The 24,453-nt window shown below is 48.7% G+C and overlaps 1 protein-coding gene across 1 annotated transcript in view; it reads right to left on the minus strand.

Annotated features, from left to right (window-relative positions):
- Positions 1-1,843: 1,843 nt before the first annotated feature.
- Positions 1,844-24,453, minus strand: part of LOC311124653 (uncharacterized protein) — a 45,456-nt gene continuing 22,846 nt past the window's right edge. Inside the window, exons 3-5 of the mRNA XM_084198764.1 lie at positions 8,915-9,180; positions 8,202-8,498; positions 1,844-7,995 (exon numbers count right to left, since the gene is read on the minus strand). Coding sequence (XP_084054890.1) covers positions 6,193-7,995; positions 8,202-8,498; positions 8,915-9,180 — 2,366 coding nt within the window. The 3' untranslated portion in view covers positions 1,844-6,192. The remainder of the gene's footprint in view (positions 7,996-8,201; positions 8,499-8,914; positions 9,181-24,453) is intronic.

The raw sequence follows: 24,453 nt of genomic DNA on the forward strand, positions 1-24,453 counted from the left end.
TTCTCAACTGGCTTACCTGGTTAAATAAAGGTGAAATAAAAATAAAATAAAAATAAATCTTCTGTATATCAAATATTTTATGGAGTTACAGTTCATATAAGGAAATCAGTCAATTGAAATAAATTCATTAGGCCCTAATCTATGGATTTCACATGACTGGGAATACAGATATGCATCTGTTGGTCACAGATACCTTAAAGAAAGGTAGGGGCGTGGATCAGAAAACCAGTCAGTATCTGGTGTGACCACCGTTTGCCTCATGCGGCGTGACACATCTCCTTCGCATAGAGTTGATCAGGCTGTTGATTGTGGCCTGTGGAATGTTGTCCCACTTCTCTTCAATGGTTGTGCGAAGTTGCTGGATATTGGCGGGAACTGGAACACGCTGTCGTACACGTCAATCCAGAGCATCCCAAACATGGGTAACATGTCTGGTGAGTATGCAGGCCATGGAAGAACTGGGACATTTTCAGTTTCCAGGAATTGTGTCCAGATCCTTGCAACATGGAGCCATGCATTATCATGCTGAAACATGAGGTGATGGAAGTGGATGAATGGTACGACAATGGGCCTCAGGATCTCATCACGGTAGCTCTGTGCATTAAAATCGCAATCGATAAAATGCAATTGTGTTCGTTGTCTGTAGTTTATGCCTGCCCATACAATAACCCCACCGCCACCATGGGGCACTCTGTTCACAACATTGACATCAACAAACCGCTCGCCATCTGCCCGGTACTGTTGAAACCAGGATTCATCCATGAAGAGCACAATCAATCAAATGTATTTATAAAGCCCTTTTTACATCAGCAGATGTCACAAAGTGCTATACAGAAACCCAGCCTAAAACCCCAAACAGCAAGCAATGCAGATGTAGAAGCACGGTGGCTAGGAAAAACTCCCTAGAAAGGCAGGAACCTAGGAAGAAACCTAGAGAGGAACCAGGCTCTGAGGGGTGGCCAGTCCTCTTCTGGCTGTGCTGGTGGAGATTATAAGAGTACATGGCCATTTAAGGCCAGATTGTCCTTCAAGATGTTCAAACGTTCATAGATGACCAGCAGGGTCAAATAATAATCACAGTGGTTGTAGAGGGTGCAACAGGTCAGCACCTCAGGAGTAAATGTCAGTTGGCTTTTCATAGCCGAGCATTCAGAGGTTGAGACAGCAGGTGCGGTAGAGAGAGACAGAGAGAGAGAGTCGAAAACAGCAGGTCTGGGACAAGGTAGCACGTCCGGTGAAAGGTCAGGGTTCCCTAGCCACAGGCAGAAGAGTGGAAACTGGAGCAGCAGCACGACCAGGTGGACTGGGGACAGCCAGGAGTCATCAGGCCAGGTAGTCCTGAGGCATGGTCCTAGGGCTCAGGTCCTCCGGGATGGGAAGGAGAATTAGAGGGAGCATACTTAAATTCACACAGGACACCAGATAAGACAGGAGAATTACACCAGATATAACCAACTGACCCTTGCCCCCCGGCACATAGACTATTGCAACATAGATACTGGAGGCTGAGACAGGGGTGGGTCGGGAGACACTGTGGCCCCGTCCGACAATACCCCCGGACAGGGCCAACCAGGCAGGATATAACCCCACCCACTTTGCCAAAGCAGAGCCCCCAAACCACCAGAGGGATATCAACAGACCACCAACCTACTACCCTGAGACAAGGCTGAGTATAGCACACCAAGATCTCCTCCACCGAAAATTTGAATATTATCTGCCATGACTACAAGGTCCGATAGGAATTCAGTGAGGAACACTGATGGGGTCAAAAAGTTTGAACACTAAAGAAAAATAACAAGGTCCTTAAAATGGGAATAGATGTACAAAATAACAAGTCAAAGAATTAAGAACAAGTTGATTTTTTATTTTGAAGGGAAAAACTGTCAAAAAGGACTTTAACGGTTAAAGAGTGACAATGAGAATGAAACATAAAGCAGCATTGTTTGCTCTGCAGCACCATTCAAGCAGAAAATATGTACAATAAAATACACATTTTGTAAATAAAAAAGCCATGGTACTTTACATTACTAATTGTTGCCATGTCTTCATTGATAATGATGCATTTACACCAGAGAAGCTCAGGTGTCCTGGTGGTGGCAATAGAAAAACCCTATCAGGTGATCTCAACCAACAGAAAACCCTATCAGGTGATCTCAACCAATAGAAAACCCTATCAGGTGATCTCAACCAATAGAAAACCCTATCAGGTGATCTCAACCAACAGAAAACCCTATCAGGTGATCTCAACCAATAGAAAACCCTATCAGGTGATCTCAACCAATAGAAAACCCTATCAGGTGATCTCAACCAATAGAAAACCCTATCAGATGATCTCAACCAATAGAAAACCCTATCAGGTGATCTCAACCAATAGAAAACCCCATCAGGTGATCTCAACCAATAGAAAACCCCATCAGATGATCTCAACCAATAGAAAACCCTATTAGATTTATAAGGCAGATAGCAGAAGAATACATTGTTCACTGTTCAAAGTATAGAACAATCAGATGACATACAGACAGTATGAAGGGGAGCATCATGCATAACTCCTACAGCCCCCAGACTCAACTCTGGACCTCCAAGCCAGATCCACTGCCTTTTATTCACTGTTCCCCTCTAACCAGGGACTGATTTAGACCTGGGACACCGTGTGTGCAATTATCAGGTAGAACAGAAAACCAGCAGGCTCCGGACCTCGTAGGGAAAGAGTCCTATAGGACCCCAGGTTCGCTATAGAACAGCTGTAGGATGAGATAACACCTTGATATTTGATCATTTAATTTACAATATCATGTGATCTCGGTCACAACCATACCATTCGGAGTACAATCATTTGGATATTTTCTAATTCCTTTTTGTTTTAGTGGCATTTCATAGTCCAAAACAACTCTGTACCTAACTGGTGAAAAATACTTCAAAATGCTGGACAGCAATAGCCTTCCTAATAGGTATATAAGTAATATATTAAAAGGTTTCAATATTTCCAAAATATTATGCAATTTGTATTTTCTTAATAAAATAATTAGTCAGTGATACAGATTATATATTTTTCTTTCAATCTACATAAATTAGTTAGAAAATATTAGTGTGATTCTCCATGGTAACATTATAGGCAGCAATATCAATAGACCCATAGTAATCATTTTTGATTTCGGTTACACAGTATTCAGTCCCACAGCTAAAATACTCAGGGATGCCTGCTAGCTCTAGGTTAGTAATCTTCGGCTCGTAGAAAATGTGCCAGAATTGCCGGTCAGGCCAGTGTGACCCAAATGTTACCAGGGCTATTAGAAATCATGGTCTACTAGCCCAAAATCCTTAAATTCCCTCCCTGACAGTGCTACTCGCCTGGTACAGATATCTAGACATAGGCTTCCTCAGACACACAGAGGAAGAAAAACATCCCTCTCTCTCTCTTATAGCTCAACATGTCATCAATTAGATAACCTCTGAAATAATGACAAATAATTTAACCAAAATGTAATATGTAAAAAATATTAAGATAATAGATTATAGGCCCAGTGCAGTCAAAAAAACGATTTCCTGTATTTTACAGTGCAGTCGGGAAAGTATTCAGACCCCTTGACTTTTTCCACATTTTGTTACGTTACAGCCTGACTCTAAAATGGATTAAATAAAATGTTTTCCTCATCAATCTACACACAATACCCCATAATGCCAAAGCGAAAACAGGTTTTAAGAAATGTTGGCTAATTTACTAAAAATAAAAAACAGAAATACCTTATTTACATAAGTATTCAGACCCTTTGCTATGAGACTCAATTGAGCTCAGGTGCATCCTGTTTTCATTGATCATCCTTGAGATGTTTCTACAACTTGTTTGGAGTCCACCTGTGGTAAATTCAATTGATTGGACATGATTTGCAAAGGCACACACCTGCCTATATAAGGTCTCACAGTTGACAGTGCATGTCAGAGCAAAAACCAAGCCATGAGGTCAAAGGAATTGTCCGTAGAGCTCCGAGACAGGATTGTGTCGAGGCACAGATCTGGGGAAGGGTACCAAAACATTTCTGCAACACTGAAGGTCCCCAAGAACACAGTGGCCTCCATCATTCTTAAATGGAAGAAGTTTGGAACCACCAAGACTCTTCCTAGAGCAGGCCGCCTGGCCAAACTGTCCAATCGGGGGAGAAGGGCCTTGGTCAGGGAGGTGACCAAGAACCCGATGGTCACTCTGACAGAGCTCCAGAGTTCCTCTGTGGAGATGGGAGAACCTTCCAGAAGGACAACCATCTCTGCAGCACTCCACCAAATCAGGCCTTTATGGTACAAAAATGAATACAAACCTTTTTTTCTTTGTCATTATTGGGTATTGTGTGTAGATTGATGAGAAAAAAAACAATTTAATCAATTTTTTTAATAGGGATGTAACGTAACAAAATTTGGAAAAAAGTAAAGGGGTCTGAATACTTTCCGAATGCACTGTATATATATTTTCACACAATGAGGTTGGAATAATACTGTGAAATATGATGATAATGGGCTTTTAGTGTAAGAGCTTTAGAAAAGACCGCCTGAAATTGAAGCCTGTTTTGATTGGATGGAGTTTTGTCCTTCCATGGTGACATCACCAGGCAGTAAATGAGCTAATAGACCAATAAGAAAGAAAGGTCCAGACCTCTCTGCCAATAACATGCTAGTGTTCCGTTTTCCCCTCCCCCACTCAGACAGCCTTAGCTCAATGCCCTTTACTAAGAATGCATTTTTCCCCTTCTTTTTGACCATTTTAATTGACAACAATCACAGTAAGGTACTTAATTGTTACCCAGAAATGATTTGATATTGAAATAAAAACAGCTGCATTTGACCTTTAAATAATTTGGCAATGGCCTTTTCTTTTATATCACCCCATATTCCTGAGTCCCAACAATGTCTCTGAGCAGAGTAAAGCAGGGATATTACAGCCTGCAGAGTCGCAAATGGCACCCTATCCCCTAATAGTGCACTGGGTGGGTTAGAGTTAGGGTTAGTGCACTATATAGATTTACATTTTAGTCATTTAGCAGACGCTCTTATCCAGAGCGATTTACAGTTAGTGAGTGCATACATTTTCATACTGGCCCCCCGTGGGAAACGAACCCACAACCCTGGCGTTGCAAGCGCCGTGCCCTACCAACTGAGCTACAGGGAAAAGTTTGCCATTTGAGACAAAGTCACTGATACATAAGGTAAGACTGCACCTCCAGGTTATAAATATCAAACGTCAGTGCTGCTTGAACATACGTTTAGTCGTTTTTTAAAATCTGAAAATAAATATAAAATCATAAACAATAATATTAATTAAAGTAATAATCTAGATACAGTTATTATAGCCTTTGCTATAATGAATATAATTTTCAGCTGTAATATTGTTAGTTTCTCAGCTCATGAATACCCAGCTTATTTCTAGCATGTAAATGGTTAAAGGTCACTGAGCTATTGAATGGACCGTAGGGACATACAGTCCGCAACACGACCTTCACATCACTTCATATACAGACGGAGAACCAGGAAGTTATGGTTCGTCAATCACCAGTTTCACAGAAAACGTGCTGACCAAGGAGCTTTCTGAGGGACTGTACCATACTAGCTTTAGGACCCAGGGGCTGACCGTTTACCCCTCTAACTCCAGTCAACTGGGACGGAGCACAGAGCCGTAATGGAGGCCGGGGTTATGACAATGTTGTGATTCTAGTTGGGGGTTTGTCTGTGTGTAAAAGCTTAGCGACACCCACCACAGCGCTTCAATGGCCACAATGGTCTGCTTCCTAAAGCTAGAAAAAGTCCCTGAGGTTGACATTCAGCAATGTTTAAAGATTCCCTACAGACCATGTCCCCAAACAGAACGCCAACTAGGCTGATGGCAACTAGCGCCAGTCACCCTCTGTGTTAGTGTGGAGGGGCAGGCTTGGTTTCACGGCATCAGGTCACAGATAAATGACTCAGATTACACAATTGAGCGTTCACTTTTGTGTTAGTCTAACTTTCTTTTTTTCAAATGAAATGTTAGCTGCCATTTCATATAGCAATAATTACCAACTGCTTTTGCTAACATTTGGAAGGCAAGAACGGAATCTCAATAACAATAGATAGGCAAGAGGGAAATCCCAGCAGTCTGTTTACACTGACCACCGTCCCCCTAATTCACTACATAGTCCAGAACACAGTTGGCAGTTCAGTTCCGGTTAGTTAACCCCTGGCGGCTTCCTCCAACACTTGATTGTCTGTGAACGTCGCAGGGGGTTCTGGGACAGATTCTGACAGACCAATCAGAGACTCCAGGAGGCAGGTCCCAGGGTCGCTGGCCTGTGATTGGCTGCTGGGGTAACTAGGCAACTGGAAGTGAAAGAAGTTGTCCATGTGTTGGTCCTTTAGGGAGCTGTAGAGGGAGGAAGGACCCAGACAGAAACCATCAAAGAACTCCAGGTCAGACTCTGAGATCAGGCTGAGGTCCATGTAGCTGGCAGCAGGGCGGTCTACTGAGGGGGATGGAGGGTTGGGGCGGTCTACTGAAGGGGTTGGGGGGTTGGGGCGGTCTACTGAGGGAGAGGGGGGTTTGGGGCGGTCTACTGAGGGAGAGGGGGGGTTGGGGCGGTCTACTGAGGGAGAGGGGGGTTTGGGGCGGTCTACTGAAGGGGTTGGGAGGTTGGGGCGGTCTACTAAGGGAGAGGGGGGTTTGGGGCGGTCTACTGAAGGGGTTGGGAGGTTGGGGCGGTCTACTGAGGGAGAGGGGGGTTTGGGGCGGTCTACTGAAGGGGTTGGGAGGTTGGGGCGGTCTACTAAGGGAGAGGGGGGTTTGGTACGGTCTACTAAGGGAGAGGGGGGTTTGGGGCGGTCTACTGAGGGAGAGGGGGGTTTGGGGCGGTCTACTGAGGGAGAGGGGGGGTTGGTGCGGTCTACTAAGGGAGAGGGGGGTTTGGGGCGGTCTACTAAGGGAGAGGGGGGTTTGGGGCAGTCTACTAAGGGGGGTTTGGGGCAGTCTACTAAGGGAGAGGGGGGTTTGGGGCGGTCTACTAAGGGGGGTTTGGGGCAGTCTACTAAGGGAGAGGGGGGGTTGGGGCGGTCTACTGAGGGAGAGGGCACGTTGGGGACACTGCAGCCGCTGTGGTGGAACAGACAGTTGCCTTGGTTAGCGTTATCATCTAACAGTTGTGATAAGGCCATGGCCCTGTTGTCCGTGTACACCTCTGGATTGTCATTCTCCTCTGGGAAGTCTGCCGCGCTAAACCCTGCCAACATCCACGGCTGTTGCTGTAGACGTTGCTCGGGGCAGCAGCGGTTGTCATTGACAACGTGGTTGTTTACATTGTAGTCATCGTTGTCGTCAATGTCGCTAAAGCTGAGGATGCGGCTCAGTCCGTTCTCATCCACATCATCCAGCAGGGGGCCGTCCTCCCAGGAGCGCCGCCCTAACCCCACCCCTAACCCCGCCCCTTCCTCTGAGTCATCACTTCCCCCAGAGGAGTACGTCATGTCGCTACTACAGCTGTTCTCCTCCAGCTCTGAGCTGAAGTGGAAGGAGGGGCGGTCTGGGATGGAGGGGAGGTCTGGGAAGGAGGGGAGGTCTGGGATGGAGGGGAGGTCTGGGATGGAGGGGAGGTCTGGGATGGAGGGGCGGTCTGGGATGGAGGGGAGGTCTGGGATGGAGGGGAGGTCTGGGATGGAGGGGCGGTCTGGGATGGAGGGGAGGTCTGGGAAGGAGGGGAGGTCTGGGAAGGAGGGGCGGTCTGGGATGGAGGGGAGGTCTGGGATGGAGGGGAGGTCTGGGATGGAGGGGAGGTGGGACAGGGGGTTGTGGGCATGGAGTGGGGTGGTCTCTCCCGGGTCCTCTTCCTCTGGTCCAGACGTCTCCTCCAGTCTCTTCTCCAGCTCTAGCTTCATGATGGTGTGGATGTAGTGGGTCTGAACCCGGCTGGAGTTGAACTCTATGCGACCTTCCTGGTTACCGCAGCCATCCTTAGTGCAGCCGCAGGGAAATGACGAGTGGTCCATCTGGGGAGAAGAGGACGTTAAAATCAGGTTCTGCTTTGTCACGGAGGGTACAGCATGTCGTATTACAGTGGACAACTAACCACTGCAATAGGTTCTGCTGATATTGTTAGGAATATAAAGTATTTAAACATGAGAGGTCAGTTTACTGTTAACATTGAAGTTGAAGAAATGTTCATATGTGAGTTTTTATTAGCAGTGTGTCTTACCTGACACTTGATGCCGGCCAGGTTGCAGGCGCAGGTCTCTGGCTCACAGAAGCCCTGACAGTCACAGCCACAGTCCTCCCTGGACACTCTCAGCTGCTGGAGCTGCCTCTTCTCCTCCTTATCGATCTTCTTCACCCCCGCGGCCTTCAGCAGGGCGTGTCTCCGCTTGGAGGGGTAGGGGTGGAGGAAGGAGCCGTCGTCTAGGTTACAACTGCTGATGTCCATCTCGTCGTCTGGGATGTCTTCGACGGTGAGGCAGTCCGCCTCCTCTGACTCCACCGTGCCTCCCTTAGTCAGCTGGGAGGGGGAGGAGGGAGAGGAGGGAGGAAGGAGAGGAGGGAGAGGAGGGAGGAAGGAGAGGAGGGAGAGGAGGGAGGAAGGATGGGAGAGGAGGGAGAGGAGAGGAGGGAGGAAGAGGAGGGAGGGAGAGGAGGGAGAGGAGGGAGAGGGGGGAGAGGAGGGAGGAAGGAGAGGAGGGAGAGGAGGGAGAGGAGGGAGGAAGGATCACACGTTCTCAGGAAGACTGTGTTATGATCTGCTCCCAACTAAACATAGTGTTCAACACCAACTCATTTGAAAGAATCAGACTTGCTATTAAAACCTTTTCACAATCAGACATCTCAACACACTGCATTAGCTAACCCAGACATGGGGGACTGTGTGTCTCCCTGTACGCAGTCAAGGCCTCAATATACAAATCTCCCAGGACTGACCTTCTGTTTGAGAGCGTCCAGTTTCTCCTCTCGGAGGCGATTGAGGAGTTTCTCCCGGCGAAGGATGCGTTGCTCCACAGCGTACTCTTCCAGGGTGTACCTGCGGAGGGCGCTGTGGTGCTGCATCATGCCCAGGGAACAGCCCCCCTTACTGGGCACGCTGCTGAAGCCCTGGCACCGTGGGAACAGGAACACTGTCAGCATGTCAAAGGTCACGTTGCCCCGCCGACCCTGCTCACGCTTAGCCTTCTTCAGGATGGACTTGGCTGGAGATAGAGAGAGAGAAGAGAGAGGGGGGAGAGAGAGAGGGGTAGAGAGAGAGAGAGGGGTAGAGAGAGGGGAAGAGAGAGAGAGGGGGTAGAGAGAGAGAGAGGGGTAGAGAGAGAGAGGGGTAGAGAGAGGGGTAGAGAGAGGGGGGTAGAGAGAGGGAGAGGGGTAGAGAGAGGGAGAGGGGTAGAGAGAGGGAGAGGGGTAGAGAGAGGGAGAGGGGTAGAGAGAGAGAGAGAGAGAGGGGAAGAGAGAGAGGGTAGAGAGAGAGAGAGGGGTAGAGAGAGAGAGAGGGGTAGAGAGAGGGGAAGAGAGAGAGAGAGGGGTAGAGAGAGAAAGAGAGAGGGGAAGAGAGAGAAAGAGAGAGAGCGAGAGAGCGGGGAGAGACAGAGGGGGAGAGATGCGTCAACAGCAACCTTGGGAAAATTATCATTAATAGCAGACTAGTTCATTTCCTCAGTGAAAACAATGTACTGAGCAAATGTCAAATTGGCTTTTTACCAAATTACCGTACGACAGACCACGTATTCACCCTGAACACCCTAATTGACAAACAAACCAAAACAAAGCCAAAGTCTTCTCATGCTTTGTTGATTTAAAAAAAGATTGACTCAATTTGGCATGAGGGTCTGCTATACAAATTGATGGAAGTGGGGTTGTGGGAAAAACATACGACATTATAAAATCCATGTACACAAACAAGTGTGAGGTTAAAATTGGCAAAAAAACAGATTCTTTCCACAGGGCCGTGGGGTGAGACAGGATGCAGTTAAGCCCCACCCTCTTCAACATATATATCAACGAATTTGCGAGGGCACTAGAACAGTCTGCAGCACCCGGCCTCACCCTACTAAAATCTGAAGTCAAATGTCTTCTGTTTGCTGATGATCTGGTGCTTCTGTCCCGAACCAAGGAGGCCTACAGCAGCACCTAGATCTTCTGCACAGGTTCTGTCAGACCTGGGCCCTGACAGTAAATCTCAGTAAGACAAAATAATGGTGTTCCAAAAAAGGTCCAGTTGCCAGGACCACAAATACAAATTCCATCTAGACACCGTTGCCCTAGAGCACACAAAAACTATACATACCTCGGCCTAAACGTCAGCATCACAGGTAACTTCCACAAAGCTGTGAACGATCTGACAGACAAGGCAAGAAGGCCTTCTATGCCATCAAAAGGAACATAAAATTTGACATACCAATTATGATCTGGCTAAAAATACATGAATCAGTTATAGAACCCATTGCCCTTTATGGTTGTGAGGTCTGGGGTCCGCTCACCAACCAAGAATTCACAAAATGGGACAAACACCAAATTGAGACTGCATGCAGAATTCTGCAAAAATATCCTCTATGTACAACGAAAAACACCAAATAATGCATGCAGAGCAGAATTAGGCCGATACCCGCTAATTATCAAAATCCAGAAAAGAGCTGTTAAAGTGTATAATCACTTAAAAGGAAGCGATTCCCAAACCTTCCATAACAAAGCCATCAGCTACAGAGAGATGAACCTGGAGAAGAGTCCCCTAAGCAAGCTGGTCCTGGGGCTCTGTTCACAAACACAAACAGACCCCACACAGCAACACAATTAGACCCAACCAAATCATGAGAAAACTAAAAGAGAATTACTTGACACATTGGAAAGAATTAACAAAAAAACAGAGCAAACTAACCCTAAACAGAGAGTACACAGTGGCAGAATCCCTGACCACTGTGACTGATCCAAACTTTAGGAAAACTTTGACTATGTACCGACTCAGTGAGCATAGCCTTGCTATTGAGAAAGGCCGCCGTAGGCAGACCTGGCTCTCAAGAGAAGACAGGCTATGTGCACACTGCCCACAAAATGAGGTGGAAACTGAGCTGCACTTCCTAACCTCCTGCCAAATGTATGACCATATTAGAGACACATATTTCCCTCAGATTACAGCGATCCACAAGAATTAGAAAACAAACCCAATTTTGATAAACTCCCATATCTATTGGGTGAAAAACCACAGTGTGCCATCACAGCTGCAAGATTTGTGACCTCTTGCCACCAGAAAAGCGCAACCAGTGAAGAACAAACACCATTGTAAATACAACCCATATTTATGTTTATTTATTTTTCCCATTTGTACTTTAACTATTTGCACATTGTTACAACACTGTATATAGACATAATATGACATTTGAAATGTCTTTATTCTTTTGGAACTTCTGAGTGTAATGTTTACTGTTAATATTTATTGTTTATTTCACTTTTGTTTACTATCTACTTCACTTGCTTTGGCAATGTTAACATATGTTTTCCATGCCAATAAAGCCCGAGAGAGAGAGAGAGAGAGAGAGAGAGAGAGAGAGAGAGAGAGAGAGAGAGAGAGAGAGAGAGAGAGAGAGAGAGAGAGAGAGAGAGAGAGGTGTTATCACACCGGTCATTCTTCAACAAGAGCTTTGAAGAACAAGAGACATTCACAGGAACTGCAGTTCAAGTCACAAAGCAACCGCACTCCCCTCTACTACCACTAGATGGCATCATGCATCAGATAAAATGGCAGAGGCGCTGAACGGACTAGGATCACAACACCACAGAGGAAATGAAAAGGAAGGAGGGTGGGAAGGGAGGGGAGGAGTGAGGGAGGGAGGGGAGGGGAGGAGTAAGGGTGAGGGAGGGAGGGGAGGGGTGAGGGAGGGAGGGGAGGGAGAGAGGGTGGGGAGAGAGGGTGTGGGGAGAGAGAGGGTGTGGGGAGAGAGAGGGAAGGAGAAAAGGGAGGGAGGGTGAGAGAGGGGAGGGAGGGTAAGAGAGGGGAGGGAGGGAGGGTGAGAGAGGGGAGGGAGGGTGAGAGGGGAGGGTGAGAGGGGAGGGAGAGACGGTGAGAGAGGGGAGGGAGGGAGGGAGGGTGAGAGAGGGGAGGGAGGGTGAGAGAGGGGAGGGAGGGTGAGAGAGGGGAGGGAGGGAGGGTGAGAGAGGGGAGGGAGGGTGAGAGGGGAGGGTGAGAGAGGGGAGGGAGAGACGGTGAGAGAGGGGAGGGAGGGAGGGAGGGTGAGAGAGGGGAGGGAGGGAGGGAGGGTGAGAGAGGGGAGGGAGGGTGAGAGAGGGGAGGGAGGGAGGGGGGGGTGAGAGAGGGGAGGGAGGGAGGGTGAGGGAGGGGAGAGGAGTTGGGGGAGGGGAGTGGGGGGTGGGCTGGTCCAACCAGATCCCAGTGACAGTGAGACGGGCTAAGCCATTCCTATACAGACAGTAGACAGTCCAACCATATGTTTCTATACAGACTATAGACAGTTCAACCATATGTTTCTATACAGACTATAGACAGTCCAACCATATGTTTCTATACAGACTATAGACAGTCCAACCATATGTTTCTATACAGACTATAGACAGTCCAACCATATGTTTCTATACAGACTATAGACAGTCCAACCATATGTTTCTATACAGACTATAGACAGTCCAACCATATGTTTCTATACAGACTATAGACAGTCCAACCATATGTTTCTATACAGACTATAGACAGTCCAACCATATGTTTCTATACAGACTATAGACAGTCCAACCATATGTTTCTATACAGACTATAGACAGTCCAACCATATGTTTCTATACAGACTATAGACAGTCCAACCATATGTTTCTATACAGACTATAGACAGTCCAACCATATGTTTCTACCACTTTTTCCATGTGGTTACTTCCTTCAGACTCCATGAAATGACGACCTATTCCTAAATATTTGGTCAAATGATACATTTTGTGTACGGTTTCCCTAGAAACGAGGGTGGCTCAACTTACCCCACTCTCCCCTATAGGGAATAGGGTGCCATTTGAGACGCATCCAGAGCCTGTTTCAGTCTAACATCCATCAGACACAGCAGGAGGACAAACACTCTGCATCTCGCTCTGTTTTACCATCACCCATCACAACTCCAGACTGCTTTTCGGTCACTGCAGGACCCCCTTTTATGGTCTCAAACTGGCCTTGAATGTACAAAAAAAACAAAATTCATGACCTTTACCAGAGCTACCATTGTCAGACCTGGTGGCTTATCCACGGAAAAAGTGTCATCCTACAAATACCCAGGTATACTGTTGGATGATAAGTTGTCCTTAAAGTTCATATGGATAATCTTGTGAGGAAGCTTAAATTGAAATTGAGTTTTTATTTTCGTAATAAGTCTTGCTTCCCGCTTATGGCCAGACAGAAGCGTGTTCATGCCACTTTCCTCTCTGTAATTGATTATGGTGACTTGTTGTTTATGCATGCAGCCTCCTCTGTCTTACACAGACTGGACTCTGTCTATCGTGCAGCCTTGTGCTTTATTACAAATGCCAAGTCACTCACCCACCAATGCACCTTGGTACCAAATGGTGGGTTGGACCGCACTTTATATGCACAGAAAGCTACATTTGTATGTGTTCATCTACAAAGCCCTTTTGGGTAAACTCCCTCTTTACCTCTGTAGTCTGGTCTCCACCACCACCAGGTACCAGACCCGGTCTGCTAGGTGGTTGCTACTGTAGTCTGGTCTCCACCACCACCAGGTACCAGACCCGGTCTGCTAGGTGGTTGCTACTGTAGTCTGGTCTCCACCACCACCAGGTACCAGACCCGGTCTGCTAGGTGGTTGCTACTGTAGTCTGGTCTCCACCACCACCAGGTACCAGACCTGGTCTGCTAGGTGGTTGCTACTGTAGTCTGGTCTCCTTTACCACCACCAGGTACCAGACCCGGTCTGCTAGGTGGTTGCTACTGTAGTCTGGTCTCCTTCTCCACCAGTTACCAGACCCGGTCTGCTAGGTGGTTGCTACTGTAGTCTGGTCTCCTTCACCACCACCAGTTACCAGACCCGGTCTGCTAGGTGGTTGCTACTGTAGTCTGGTCTTCACCACCAGGTACCAGACCCGGTCTGCTAGGTGGTTGCTACTGTAGTCTGGTCTTCACCACCAGGTACCAGACCCGGTCTGCTAGGTGGTTGCTACTGTAGTCTGGTCTCCACCACCAGTTACCAGACCCGGTCTGCTAGGTGGTTGCTACTGTAGTCTGGTCTCCTTCTCCACCACCAGCGGTTACCAGACCTGGTCTGCTAGGTGGTTGCTACTGTAGTCTGGTCTCCTTTACCACCACCAGGTACCAGACCCGGTCTGCTAGGTGGTTGCTACTGTAGTCTGGTCTCCTTCTCCACCAGTTACCAGACCTGGTCTGCTAGGTGGTTGCTACTGTAGTCTGGTCTCCTTCACCACCACCAGTTACCAGACCCGGTCTGCTAGGTGGTTGCTACTGTAGTCTGGTCTTCACCACCAGGTACCAGACCCGGTCTGCTAGGTGGTTGCTACTGTAGTCTGGTCTTCACCACCAGGTACCAGACCCGGTCTGCTAGGTGGTTGCTACTGTAGTCTGGTCTCCACCACCAGTTACCAGACCCGGTCTGCTAGGTGGTTGCTACTGTAGTCTGGTCTCCTTCTCCACCACCAGCGGTTACCAGACCTGGTCTGCTAGGTGGTTGCTACTGTAGTCTGGTCTCCTTTACCACCACCAGGTACCAGACCCGGTCTGCTAGGTGGTTGCTACTGTAGTCTGGTCTCCTTCTCCACCAGTTACCAGACCTGGTCTGCTAGGTGGTTGCTACTGTAGTCTGGTCTCCTTCACCACCACCAGGTACCAGACCCGGTCTGCTAGGTGGTTGCTACTGTAGTCTGGTCTCCTTCACCACCCCCAGGTACCAGACCCGGTCTGCTAGGTGGTTGCTACTGTAGTCTGGTCTCCTTCTCCACCAGGTACCAGACCCGGTCTGCTAGGTGGTTGCTACTGTAGTCTGGTCTCCACCACCACCAGTTACCAGACCCGGTCTGCTAGGTGGTTGCTACTGTAGTCTGGTCTCCTTCTCCACCAGGTACCAGACCCGGTCTGCTAGGTGGTTGCTACTGTAGTCTGGTCTCCTTCACCACCAGGTACCAGACCCGGTCTGCTAGGTGGTTGCTACTGTAGTCTGGTCTCCTTCTCCACCAGGTACCAGACCCGGTCTGCTAGGTGGTTGCTACTGTAGTCTGGTCTCCTTCACCACCAGGTACCAGACCCGGTCTGCTAGGTGGTTGCTACTGTAGTCTGGTCTCCACCACCACCAGGTACCAGACCCGGTCAGCTAGGTGGTTGCTACTGTAGTCTGGTCTCCTTCTCCACCAGGTACCAGACCCGGTCTGCTAGGTGGTTGCTACTGTAGTCTGGTCTCCTTCTCCACCAGTTACCAGACCCGGTCTGCTAGGTGGTTGCTACTGTAGTCTGGTCTCCTTCTCCACCAGGTACCAGACCCGGTCTGCTAGGTGGTTGCTACTGTAGTCTGGTCTCCACCACCACCAGGTACCAGACCCGGTCTGCTAGGTGGTTGCTACTGTAGTCTGGTCTCCTTCACCACCAGGTACCAGACCCGGTCTGCTAGGTGGTTGCTACTGTAGTCTGGTCTCCACCACCACCAGGTACCAGACCCGGTCAGCTAGGTGGTTGCTACTGTAGTCTGGTCTCCTTCTCCACCAGGTACCAGACCCGGTCTGCTAGGTGGTTGCTACTGTAGTCTGGTCTCCTTCTCCACCAGTTACCAGACCCGGTCTGCTAGGTGGTTGCTACTGTAGTCTGGTCTCCTTCTCCACCAGGTACCAGACCCGGTCTGCTAGGTGGTTGCTACTGTAGTCTGGTCTCCACCACCACCAGGTACCAGACCCGGTCTGCTAGGTGGTTGCTACTGTAGTCTGGTCTCCTTCTCCACCAGGTACCAGACCCGGTCTGCTAGGTGGTTGCTACTGTAGTCTGGTCTCCTTCTCCACCAGGTACCAGACCCGGTCTGCTAGGTGGTTGCTACTGTAGTCTGGTCTCCTTCTCCACCAGGTACCAGACCCGGTCTGCTAGGTGGTTGCTACTGTAGTCTGGTCTCCTTCACCACCAGGTACCAGACCCGGTCTGCTAGGTGGTTGCTACTGTAGTCTGGTCTCCTTCACCACCAGGTACCAGACCCGGTCTGCTAGGTGGTTGCTACTGTAGTCTGGTCTCCTTTACCACCAGTTACCAGACCCGGTCTGCTAGGTGGTTGCTACTGTAGTCTGGTCTCCACCACCACCAGTTACCAGACCCGGTCTGCTAGGTGGTTGCTACTGTAGTCTGGTCTCCTTCACCACCAGGTACCAGACCCGGTCTGCTAGGTGGTTGCTACTGTAGTCTGGTCTCCTTCACCACCAGGTACCAGACCCGGTCTGCTAGGTGGTTGCTACTGTAGTCTGGTCTCCTTCACCACCAGGTACCAGACCCGGTCTGCTAGGTGGTTGCTACTGTAGTCTGGTCTCCACCAGGTACCAGACCCGGTCTGCTAGGTGGTTGCTACTGTAGTCTGGTCTCCTTCACCACCAGGTACCAGACCCGGTCTGCTAGGTGGTTGCTACTGTAGTCTGGTCTCCTTCACCACCAGGTACCAGACCCAGTCTGCTAGGTGGTTGCTACTGTAGTCTGGTCTCCTTCTCCACCAGGTACCAGACCCGGTCTGCTAGGTGGTTGCTACTGTAGTCTGGTCTCCTTCACCACCAGGTACCAGACCCGGTCTGCTAGGTGGTTGCTACTGTAGTCTGGTCTCCTCCACCACCAGTTACCAGACCCGGTCTGCTAGGTGGTTGCTACTGTAGTCTGATCTCCTTCTCCACCAGGTACCAGACCCGGTCTGCTAGGTGGTTGCTACTGTAGTCTGGTCTCCTTCACCACCAGGTACCAGACCCGGTCTGCTAGGTGGTTGCTACTGTAGTCTGGTCTCCTTTACCACCACCAGGTACCAGACCCGGTCTGCTAGGTGGTTGCTACTGTAGTCTGGTCTCCACCAGGTACCAGACCCGGTCTGCTAGGTGGTTGCTACTGTAGTCTGGTCTCCACCACCACCAGGTACCAGACCCGGTCAGCTAGATGGTTGCTACTGTAGTCTGGTCTCCTTCTCCACCAGGTACCAGACCCGGTCTGCTAGGTGGTTGCTACTGTAGTCTGGTCTCCTTCTCCACCAGTTACCAGACCCGGTCTGCTAGGTGGTTGCGACTGTAGTCTGGTCTCCTCCACCACCAGGTACCAGACCCGGTCTGCTAGGTGGTTGCTACTGTAGTCTGGTCTCCTTCACCACCAGGTACCAGACCCGGTCTGCTAGGTGGTTGCTACTGTAGTCTGGTCTCCACCACCACCAGGTACCAGACCCGGTCTGCTAGGTGGTTGCTACTGTAGTCTGGTCTCCACCACCAGTTACCAGACCCGGTCTGCTAGGTGGTTGCTACTGTAGTCTGGTCTCCTTCTCCACCACCAGGTACCAGACCCGGTCTGCTAGGTGGTTGCTACTGTAGTCTGGTCTCCTTCACCACCAGGTACCAGACCCGGTCTGCTAGGTGGTTGCTACTGTAGTCTGGTCTCCACCACCACCAGGTACCAGACCCGGTCTGCTAGGTGGTTGCTACTGTAGTCTGGTCTCCTTCACCACCAGGTACCAGACCCGGTCTGCTAGGTGGTTGCTACTGTAGTCTGGTCTCCACCACCACCAGGTACCAGACCCGGTCTGCTAGGTGGTTGCTACTGTAGTCTGGTCTCCTTCACCACCAGGTACCAGACCCGGTCTGCTAGGTGGTTGCTACTGTAGTCTGGTCTCCTTCACCACCAGGTACCAGACCCGGTCTGCTAGGTGGTTGCTACTGTAGTCTGGTCTCCTTCTCCACCAGGTACCAGACCCGGTCTGCTAGGTGGTTGCTACTGTAGTCTGGTCTCCTTCACCACCAGGTACCAGACCCGGTCTGCTAGGTGGTTGCTACTGTAGTCTGGTCTCCTTCACCACCAGGTACCAGACCCGGTCTGCTAGGTGGTTGCTACTGTAGTCTGGTCTCCACCAGGTACCAGACCCGGTCTGCTAGGTGGTTGCTACTGTAGTCTGGTCTCCTTCACCACCAGGTACCAGACCCGGTCTGCTAGGTGGTTGCTACTGTAGTCTGGTCTCCTTCACCACCAGGTACCAGACCCAGTCTGCTAGGTGGTTGCTACTGTAGTCTGGTCTCCTTCTCCACCAGGTACCAGACCCGGTCTGCTAGGTGGTTGCTACTGTAGTCTGGTCTCCTTCACCACCAGGTACCAGACCCGGTCTGCTAGGTGGTTGCTACTGTAGTCTGGTCTCCTCCACCACCAGTTACCAGACCCGGTCTGCTAGGTGGTTGCTACTGTAGTCTGATCTCCTTCTCCACCAGGTACCAGACCCGGTCTGCTAGGTGGTTGCTACTGTAGTCTGGTCTCCTTCACCACCAGGTACCAGACCCGGTCTGCTAGGTGGTTGCTACTGTAGTCTGGTCTCCTTTACCACCACCAGGTACCAGACCCGGTCTGCTAGGTGGTTGCTACTGTAGTCTGGTCTCCACCAGGTACCAGACCCGGTCTGCTAGGTGGTTGCTACTGTAGTCTGGTCTCCACCACCACCAGGTACCAGACCCGGTCAGCTAGATGGTTGCTACTGTAGTCTGGTCTCCTTCTCCACCAGGTACCAGACCCGGTCTGCTAGGTGGTTGCTACTGTAGTCTGGTCTCCTTCTCCACCAGTTACCAGACCCGGTCTGCTAGGTGGTTGCTACTGTAGTCTGGTCTCCTCCACCACCAGGTACCAGACCCGGTCTGCTAGGTGGTTGCTACTGTAGTCTGGTCTCCTTCACCACCAGGTACCAGACCCGGTCTGCTAGGTGGTTGCTACTGTAGTCTGGTCTCCACCACCACCAGGTACCAGACCCGGTCTGCTAGGTGGTTGCTACTGTAGTCTGGTCTCCACCACCAGTTACCAGACCCGGTCTGCTAGGTGGTTGCTACTGTAGTCTGGTCTCCTTCTCCACCACCAGGTACCAGACCCGGTCTGCTAGGTGGTTGCTACTGTAGTCTGGTCTCCTTCACCACCAGGTACCAGACCCGGTCTGCTAGGTGGTTGCTACTGTAGTCTGGTCTCCACCACCACCAGGTACCAGACCCGGTCTGCTAGGTGGTTGCTACTGTAGTCTGGTCTCCTTCTCCACCAGGTACCAGACCCGGTCTGCTAGGTGGTTGCTACTGTAGTCTGGTCTCCTTCTCCACCAGGTACCAGACCCGGTCTGCTAGGTGGTTGCTACTGTAGTCTGGTCTCCTTTACCACCAGGTACCAGACCCGGTCTGCTAGGTGGTTGCTACTGTAGTCTGGTCTCCTTCTCCACCAGTTACCAGACCCGGTCTGCTAGGTGGTTGCTACTGTAGTCTGGTCTCCACTACCACCAGGTACCAGACCCGGTCTGCTAGGTGGTTGCTACTGTAGTCTGGTCTCCACCACCACCAGGTACCAGACCCGGTCTGCTAGGTGGTTGCTACTGTAGTCTGGTCTCCACCACCACCAGGTACCAGACCCGGTCTGCTAGGTGGTTGCTACTGTAGTCTGGTCTCCTTCTCCACCACCAGGTACCAGACCCGGTCTGCTAGGTGGTTGCTACTGTAGTCTGGTCTCCTTCACCACCAGGTACCAGACCCGGTCTGCTAGGTGGTTGCTACTGTAGTCTGGTCTCCACCACCACCAGGTACCAGACCCGGTCTGCTAGGTGGTTGCTACTGTAGTCTGGTCTCCTTCTCCACCAGGTACCAGACCCGGTCTGCTAGGTGGTTGCTACTGTAGTCTGGTCTCCTTCTCCACCAGGTACCAGACCCGGTCTGCTAGGTGGTTGCTACTGTAGTCTGGTCTCCTTTACCACCAGGTACCAGACCCGGTCTGCTAGGTGGTTGCTACTGTAGTCTGGTCTCCTTCTCCACCAGTTACCAGACCCGGTCTGCTAGGTGGTTGCTACTGTAGTCTGGTCTCCACTACCACCAGGTACCAGACCCGGTCTGCTAGGTGGTTGCTACTGTAGTCTGGTCTCCACCACCACCAGGTACCAGACCCGGTCTGCTAGGTGGTTGCTACTGTAGTCTGGTCTCCACCACCACCAGGTACCAGACCCGGTCTGCTAGGTGGTTGCTACTGTAGTCTGGTCTCCTTCACCACCAGGTACCAGACCCGGTCTGCTAGGTGGTTGCTACTGTAGTCTGGTCTCCTTCTCCACCAGCGGTTACCAGACCTGGTCTGCTAGGTGGTTGCTACTTAAAGTCCCCAGGACATTTACAGTATTAGGGAAGACTGCCGTCTCGTCTTGTGCACCAGAGGCCTGGAATAGTCTCCAACCCAGGCTTCATCTAGATATGTTAGTACCACTGAAGGAATTTAACATGTTGATTGGAAACTCTGTTCAGAGGAGTGTAAATGGTTTTTTAAGGCTGGATCATGTTGTTGAGTTGTATTGTAGTATGTTTTAATTCTGTCATATTGATTTTGCTTCCTTCTTGGCCACATCTCCCTTGAAAAAGAGACTCGGTCTTAAATGGGCTTTTCCTGGTTAAATAGATCAAAACGACTGTCTCCATTAGATGAAGACAGAAAGTATCCTCTCATCGCTCCAACATGCCTTCCTCCCTTCATCTCACCCCCTCTCTCTCGCTCTCCCCGCCATCCCCCCTACTCTTCCAGGCAGGCAGCACCTGTGCTGGGTGAGCGCCCAGCGCCGAGACAAGGCTCTGTGTGTTCTCCCTGCCTAGTCATCTCTCTCTCCCCCTCTCTCCCTCTCTCTCCCTCTCTCTGGCTCCCCGCCCCGCCATGCCATGCCCTGCCCTGCCACGCCGGGAACCATAACAACCGTTTGCCATTCTCTCCACCCATGCACCGACCCCAAACCCCAATCATTACCACAGTAATATTTGCAGACAAAAATACTAAAATGCCGACAAAGACCGACAGACAGAGAACGACTAGACCCCACACAGTTAGTTCTACCTTCCTATCAGTCTCAGCTTCCCCTAGGCTGTGAGCCAAGCTATCTAACCTATCCTAATACATAATGAATGGGTTGAGAGAATCTCTGGCTCCAGGGCCTGGAATATAAAAACGTAGACAGACGTCTAATGTTTTAATGAGCTGCTCTGTGCCTTAAAAAAGGAAAGGTTCACCCATTTCAATGTTATATTGTTTTTGTGCATCTCTGAGTGACGTTCTATCGATTCCCTGGGTCATTTCATGTTTATCTGAGTTATTGGTGTTCGAGCGGGCAGAAATCCGGCCAGTATGACGTAGCACTGTGATAAAGTCGCTCTCACTACACGGGAAGTTAATAAGAATGGTACTGTATATACAGTCAAAAGTTTGAACACACCTACTCATTCCAGGGTTTTTCTTTATTTTTACTATTTTCTACATTGTAGAATGATAGTGAAGACATCAAAACTATGAAATAACACATATGGAATCATGTAGTAACCAAAAAAAGGGTTAAACAAATCAAAATATATTTTATTTGAGATTCTTCAAAGTAGCCACCATTTGCCTTGATGACAGCTTTGCACACTCTTGGCATTCTCTCAACCAGCTTCATGAGGTAGTCACCTGGAATGGATTCAAATTAACAAGTGTGCCTTTTTAAAAATTAATTTGTGGAATTTCTTTCCTTCTTAATGCATTTGAACCAATCAGTTGTGTTGTGACAAGGTAGGGGGGGGGGGGGGGGTATACAGAAGATAGCCCTATTTGGTAAAAGACCAAGTCCATATTATGGCAAGAACAGCTCAAATAAGCAAAGAAAAACTGTCCATCATTACTTTGAGACATGAAGGTCAGTCAATCCAGAAAGTTTCAAGAACTTTGAACGTTTCTTCAAGTGCAGTTGCAAACACCATTAAGCACTATGATGAAACTGGCTCTCATGAGGACCACCACAGGAAAGGAAGACCCAGAGTTGCCTCTGCTGCAGAGGATAAGTTCATTAGAGTTAACAGCCTCAGAAATTGTAACCCAAATAAATGCTTCACAGAGTTGAAGTAACAGACACATCTCAACATCAACTGTTCAGAGGAGACTGCGTGAATCAGACCTTCATGGTCGAATTGCTGCAAAGAAACCACTACTAAAGGACACCAATAAGAAGAAGAGACTTGTTTGGGCCAAGAAACACAAGCAATGGACATTAGACCGGTGGAAATCTGTCCTTTGGTCTGATGAGTCCAAATTTGAGATTTTTGGTTCCAACCGCCGGGTCTTTGTGAGACGCAGAGTAGGTGAATGGATTATCTCCACATGAGTAGGTGTGTCCAAACTTTTGACTGGTACTGTACAGGGAGAACCAGTATCAATCAATGACATTTTATTTATAAAGCCCTTTTTACATCAGCAGATGTCACAAAGTGCTATACAGAAACCCAGCCTAAAACCCCAAACAGCAAGCAATGCAGATGTAGAAGCACGGTGGCTAGGAAAAACTCCCTAGAAAGGCAGGAACCTAGGAAGAAACCTAGAGAGGAACCAGGCTCTGAGGGGTGGCCAGTCCTCTTCTGGCTATGCCAGGTGGAGATTATAACAGTACATGGCCATTAAGGCCAGATTTTTCTCCAAGATGTTCAAACGTTCATAGATGACCAGCAGGGTCAAATAATAATCACAGTGGTTGTAGAGGTTGCAACAGGTCAGTATCAGATTATATATATAGGGAGAACCACTACCAGATTATATATAGGGAGAACCACTACCAGATTATATACAGGGAGAACCACTACCAGATTATATACAGGGAGAACCAGTACCAGATTATATATAGGGAGAACCACTACCAGATTATATACAGGGAGAACCACTACCAGATTATATACAGGGAGAACCACTACCAGATTATATATAGGGAGAACCACTACCAGATTATATACAGGGAGAACCACTACCAGATTATATATAGGGAGAACCACTACCAGATTATATACAGGGAGAACCACTACCAGATTATATATAGGGAGAACCACTACCAGATTATATATATAGGGAGAACCACTACCAGATTATATACAGGGAGAACCAGTACAAGATCAATGTGTAGGGGTAAAAGCTATATAAGGCAGGGTAAATAATAATAATGCCATTTAGCAGACGCTTTTATCCAAAGCGATTTACAGTCATGCTTGCATGGGTGGTCCCGGGGATCGAACCCACTACCTTGGCGTTACAAGCGCCATGCTCTACCAGCTGAGCTACAGAGGACCACAGTGACTAGGCATCAGGATAGATAATAATAAGGTATTTGAGGTAGATATGTACATGAAGGCAGGGTAAAGTGACTAGGCGTCAGGATAGATAATAATAAGGTATTTGAGGTAGATATGAACATGAAGGCAGGGTAAAGTGACTAGGCATCAGGATAGATGCCTAGTCTCTTCTTCATTTTATTCTTTCTGAGGCCTTGGCTGATTTCTTTTGATTTCCCATGATGTCAAGCAAAGAGGCACTGAGTTTGAAGGTAGGCCTTGAAATACATCCACAGGTACACCTCCAATTGACTCAAATGATGTCAATTAGCCTATCAGAAGCTTCTAAAGCCATGACATAATTTTCTGGAATTTTCCAAGCTGTTTAAAGGCACAGTCAACATAGTGTATGTAAACTTCTGACCCACTGGAATTGTGATACAGTGAATTATAAGTGAAATAATCTGTCTGTAAACAATTGTTTGAAAAATTACTTGTGTCATGCACAAAGTAGATGTCCTAACCGACTTGCCAAAACTATAGTTTGTTAACAAGAAATGTGTGGAGTGGTTGAAAAAGCAGTTTTAATGACTCCAACCTAAGTGTATGTAAACTTCCGAATTAAACTGTTATATATATATATATAAGTTTGGGGTCACTTTTTTTGTCCATTAAAATAACATCAAATTGATCAGAAATACAGTGTAGACATTGTTAATGTTGTAAATGGCTATTGTAGCTGGAAACGGCTGATTTTTAATGGAATATCTATTTCTGATCAATTTGATGTTATTTTAATGGACAAAAAAATTGATTTTCTTTTGAAAACAAGGACATTTCTAAGTGTCCCAAACTTTTGAACGTAGTATATATAGTGGCTTGCAATAGTATTCACCCCCCTTGGCATTTTTCCTATGTTGTTGCCTTACAACCTGGATTTACAATGGATTTTTTTTGGGGGGGGGGGGGTGAACATGCCTACCACGTTGAAGATGCAAAATATATTTTTTTGTGAAACAAACAAGAAAAAAGACAAAAAAAACAGAACTTGAGCGTGCATAACTATTCACCCCCCCAAAGTCAATACTTTGTAGAGCCACCTTTTTTGCCCATTCTTCAAGGCAAAACTGCTCCAGCTCCTTCAAGTTGGATGGGTTCCGCTGGTGTACAGCAATCTTTAAGTCATCCAACAGATTCTCAAT

The sequence above is a fragment of the Coregonus lavaretus genome (genome assembly GCF_964263955.1).
Source record: "Coregonus lavaretus genome assembly, contig: HAP1_SCAFFOLD_577, whole genome shotgun sequence".
Classification (NCBI taxonomy): domain Eukaryota; kingdom Metazoa; phylum Chordata; class Actinopteri; order Salmoniformes; family Salmonidae; genus Coregonus; species Coregonus lavaretus.